The sequence below is a fragment of the Rhea americana genome, unplaced genomic scaffold (genome assembly GCF_003343005.1).
Source record: "Rhea americana isolate MKP2758 unplaced genomic scaffold, rheAme1 scaffold_27, whole genome shotgun sequence".
NCBI lineage: Eukaryota > Metazoa > Chordata > Aves > Rheiformes > Rheidae > Rhea > Rhea americana.
In genome coordinates, this window is record NW_028186390.1 from 6,826,434 (window position 1) to 6,830,501 (window position 4,068).

General features: G+C 47.5%; 1 protein-coding gene across 3 annotated transcripts in view; it reads right to left on the minus strand.

The window, feature by feature from the left end:
• Window positions 1-1,565: 1,565 nt before the first annotated feature.
• NASP (nuclear autoantigenic sperm protein) overlaps window positions 1,566-4,068 on the minus strand; it is an 11,683-nt gene continuing 9,180 nt past the window's right edge. For 2 of the 3 annotated variants that reach the window (XM_085308129.1, XM_085308128.1), the window contains exons 11-15: window positions 3,873-4,039; window positions 3,451-3,504; window positions 3,290-3,361; window positions 2,142-2,273; window positions 1,566-1,730 (exon numbers count right to left, since the gene is read on the minus strand). In XM_085308129.1, the coding sequence (XP_085164255.1) occupies window positions 1,677-1,730; window positions 2,142-2,273; window positions 3,290-3,361; window positions 3,451-3,504; window positions 3,873-4,039 (479 nt within the window). In that variant the 3' untranslated portion in view covers window positions 1,566-1,676. The remainder of the gene's footprint in view (window positions 1,731-2,141; window positions 2,274-3,289; window positions 3,362-3,450; window positions 3,505-3,872; window positions 4,040-4,068) is intronic. The other variant, XM_085308130.1, reaches the window with a different exon arrangement.

Below are 4,068 nucleotides of genomic sequence, written 5' to 3' on the forward strand. Positions count from 1 at the left end.
GCTGGCCGTGGAGCTGGGGAACTGGAGGCTGGAGGACGAGCTGCTGAGGCTGAAGGTGCGGAGGGCGAGGAGAGCCGAGGCTGGTAGGTGCCCGGGGCCGTGGTGGTGGTGGGGGGGGTGGGAAGAGGTCCCGCTGGGCCCAGATGCACCCCAGTGACGGGGTCACGTCCGCACCGCCACCACCAGGCTCCCTGGCAGCCCAGCAGCGGGCCGTGGAGCTCGGCCGGCTGCGGGCGGAGGCGGCCGCGCTGCTCCCGTCCCCCAGCCCGCCGCCCGCGGTAAGAGCCATCATCCCGGGGCGCCGGAGCTCCCGGGTGCCCCGTCGTCCGGCCCCGGGCGCCACGGCCCCCCGCCGCCCGCCAGCCCCCGCTGGCTTCCCCCTTGCTCCCTGCGTGGCCCTGGACGATCCCCCGCCAGCTCCRGAGCCACTGGACCGGCCCGCGCCGCCACGAAGGTGAGCCCAGGCTGAGCCCTGCCGCCGCGCCAGGCGCCCGCCCAGCCGGGACACRCACTTCAGTAACCGTGAGCTTTGCAAGGGGAAGGAAAAGGGGGATGAAAAAAGAGGCCAGCTCTCGGTTTGGGGGTCAGGAGCGGTTCTGTGACAGCGCAGCAGCAGGGCCCCAGAGGAGGGGGATGCATGTGGGGCCATCCTGCGGCCGGAGCAGCGCTGGGAATTTCAGCATTGCTGGGTCCTGTGGAGCCCAAAGCCCCCTGCCCAGCCCATGCCCTGGGCAGGGGCCCGAGGGAGCAGTCTGGGGCACAATCACTTTTTTTACTCCTTTCCCTGCTGTTGGCTCCATTTGACACAACCCCACCGCAAGCCCTTTCTCCGTGAAGTTGAGCATGATGCAGTCACACTTCAGCACCAGGACTGATCAGGAACCAGGCACGATTTCCTCTACCGCTYCAGCACCCATATGCTGCCTCTTTAATAAATGGTCTTAGTCAGTCGCTGCTCACTTCTCAGCCTTCTTGACTTCTATCTATACTTTTTCCCCTGACTACYGTACCTGCTGGCTCAGAGGGGACAAGCAGTGAGTAAAAGAGCATGCTCTGAGCTGAGCTCACACCCCCTCCAAGGCCCACAGYTTCCACAAGAGATTGAAGCTGTCACCTACAGAAAGAGCCCATCTGCTTTCAGGGRCTCACAGTGCCAACACCACACAGGGACTTTGCTCTCTTACATGATCAGCTCTGCCTCCACAGCCTTGCTTGTGCTTGTAGGGGGCTTTTGGTCCCCAGACCCAGCACCAAGGGTGGAGGAAGGCTARAGAATTTCCAGTGATGAAGCCTTCCTTATGACAACTCTACTGACTGCAGTTCAATCCCAGTTCATCTGCACTAAGCTGGCAGTCAAGGTGAGTAGCTATCTTCATCCTTAAGCTTCCAGAGTACTTTATAAAGAAAACAGTTCTCAGTATTTGTTCACTCCCACTTCATCTTTTAGTAGATGAAGAGTTAAAAATATCTATTTGCATTTGTCACAATTAACAAAACAGAACATTTCCACTTACAGCCAAGTAGCTTTTACAAACCTGKACCAGAAAGACAAAAGACAAGCAATATTTGCTTACAATCTTTATTGAAGTCATACAAAAGTTGCCAAAAAGTGAAAAAATACACTATATACAAAACCATTTTCCTTGTAAGGAGGAGTGTCYCAGGTTAAAGAAATATCATACTGTGCTTTCAACTGCAGCCCCTGATTCCACTTGTGGCCTTTTCTCCGTCTAAAAAGAGACAAAAAGCCCTCATGTTTAAAAACAAAACACTATACTASTGTCCATTCATGCACCAGTTCTACACATGCTTTCCTGACCGAGAGACCCAAAACTGAATCTTAGATATCAATTTTAACAACTGTAGTCCAGTTTAGTAGTATTAAAACGCAGAAGAGTTCTTCTGTACAAATACTTTGTTACTGACCCAGTGCATGTTTCTGTCCCATCCCACTGCTTTCCAGCCCACTACATCAGACACCTTGGTACAACATGCACCCTACCAACTTGGGAATATCCTCCAACTTATCAGGGAAGCTTTGTGAAGACCAGCAGGCAATACCAACACATTTACAAGGCACAAAAGCCATGCCTGAACAGAGAAGGAAATATGCATGCCAAACTCCTGACTCAGCTGCCCACCTCCTCTTCCATTTTTTCTGCAACCTCATTTCCACTGGGGGCAGCATCAGCACCACCACCATTGACAGCCGGTTCTGGTTTAGATTTCTTAGCTTCATTGTCTCCCTGTTGAGTCTCTTCCTCTGGTTTCCTCTGAGGACAAAATTGTTTAGTCTTCACTATGCACAAATTTACACTTGAATACTCACAAATATTTAGCATCTAGATGTCATTGTGCATTATCCATTCAACCTCTACTTGCCAGGTTCAAGACATACTTTTAACATTAGGATTCAACCAAAGCTCTGAAGCTTTGCTGCAAAGGTCTCAGTTACAAAGGAGTTTCAGTAAGGTATTATTTAGATACTAATACCTATAGTGCTGAACTATCCTTAGTTACAGTTTGGCAAAGAACCGTCCTATCACTGAGCTAGACAAAAGTTGAAGTGGATAGATTTAAGGTATCTATAGCATCTACAATCACCTGTGTAAAGCAGCTCAGGAGCTCTGAAGTTGCTCCAGGCAAACCTGAACTGGAAGAGGCTAATTTAACACAGGGAGATAGCCATGCTGTGCCACAATAGCATACAAAACAAAAACCAGAGATTCCATACAGATTTTAGTTATGCTAATAAACAATCTGACAAACCCTATACCTTTAAAGGAACCTTGTGTTCAGTATGTTTTGTTATCTCAGTAAGAGACATTTAGCACTCCTACACATTAGACTAGCTTTGCCATTTATAAAGTCCAATTCTCCATTTCCACTTGGAAGTGAGGGAACCCAACTCAGCCTGCTTGCTTGCCCTTCAAGGTTTGTAGGCTGCCCTGCTCTTCTTGCCACTCCTCAGCAGAGCAGGGCACTCATTCAGAGAATGCCTGCAAAAGCCACACAATTCAGCTCTGAAGTTAAACCAGTGTGGGTCAGGCAGGGTGCTGAACCATTAGGAACTAGTCTTCAAGAGGCTGGATGGTTCCCAGACTGATTGGCTCCCAGTGGAAAAGAGTTTCATGCACTATTTCCATTTTTACTTTTTAGATTTTTCTCCAAGCATTATAGTACTAGGTTAAAAGAAAAAAAAGCTTTAAGCCAAGAAATCCAGTTACACAAAGCAAGCCAGTAGCACTTCAAAATAAACTAGTTGTCCAACTAGTCATTTCGGACACACCTTTTTCCTGACTAGGTGAGAGATGTCTGTAACACACTGAGATGCTCCATCAGTTGGTTTTCTTACTGGAATCTATTAAAAGACAGAAGTTGCAACATAAACAAAAGCAAACAGTAATCCTTAAAGGAGATAAAGATTCTAAGAACTCTTATTTAACTTACTGTGGAAACAGAACCACTATCTTCATTTTGTGCAAAGCCAGATGTAGTTCCAACCTTAAGAAAAAAGAAACAGTGAGCAAGCAAGTATTGACTATTAATTCACATACGACCACCTATTCCAGTTTAGAAGAGAAAAACCTCAACTCTATTTCACATTGGGCTGAACTATCATTTCTAGGATTCATATATTAATTGCTACAGAGGCCTTCCAAATCCTGCTTTAGTAAATAGTCTGGGACAATTAATTTCAGGGTATCTGTTCACTTTAGATATCAGTTGTCTGTTTCTTTCTCAGTCACAGTCCATATCATTTGGGAACAACCTGGTGGTTGGGAACAACTGGCTGCCTACATGTATGATAGTAAACCAGGAACTGGAGGAGGTGTGACTTCAGGTCTTACTGGAAGGGGGAACATACTAACCAGAGTTGCTTTCAGTGCCAGCTCAGCTACTCTTGCACTTTTTTGAGACTCCTTTGAATCCTCTATTTTTTCTTTAATTTCAGGAAGCAGTCCCTTCAGTTCTTCAATCTCCTTCTCATCTTCAGGGGACTCGCTTTCCGTTTTCTTTATTCGTTCAGTAAGCATTGCTAAGATGACACAGTTATGGTAAAAAAAA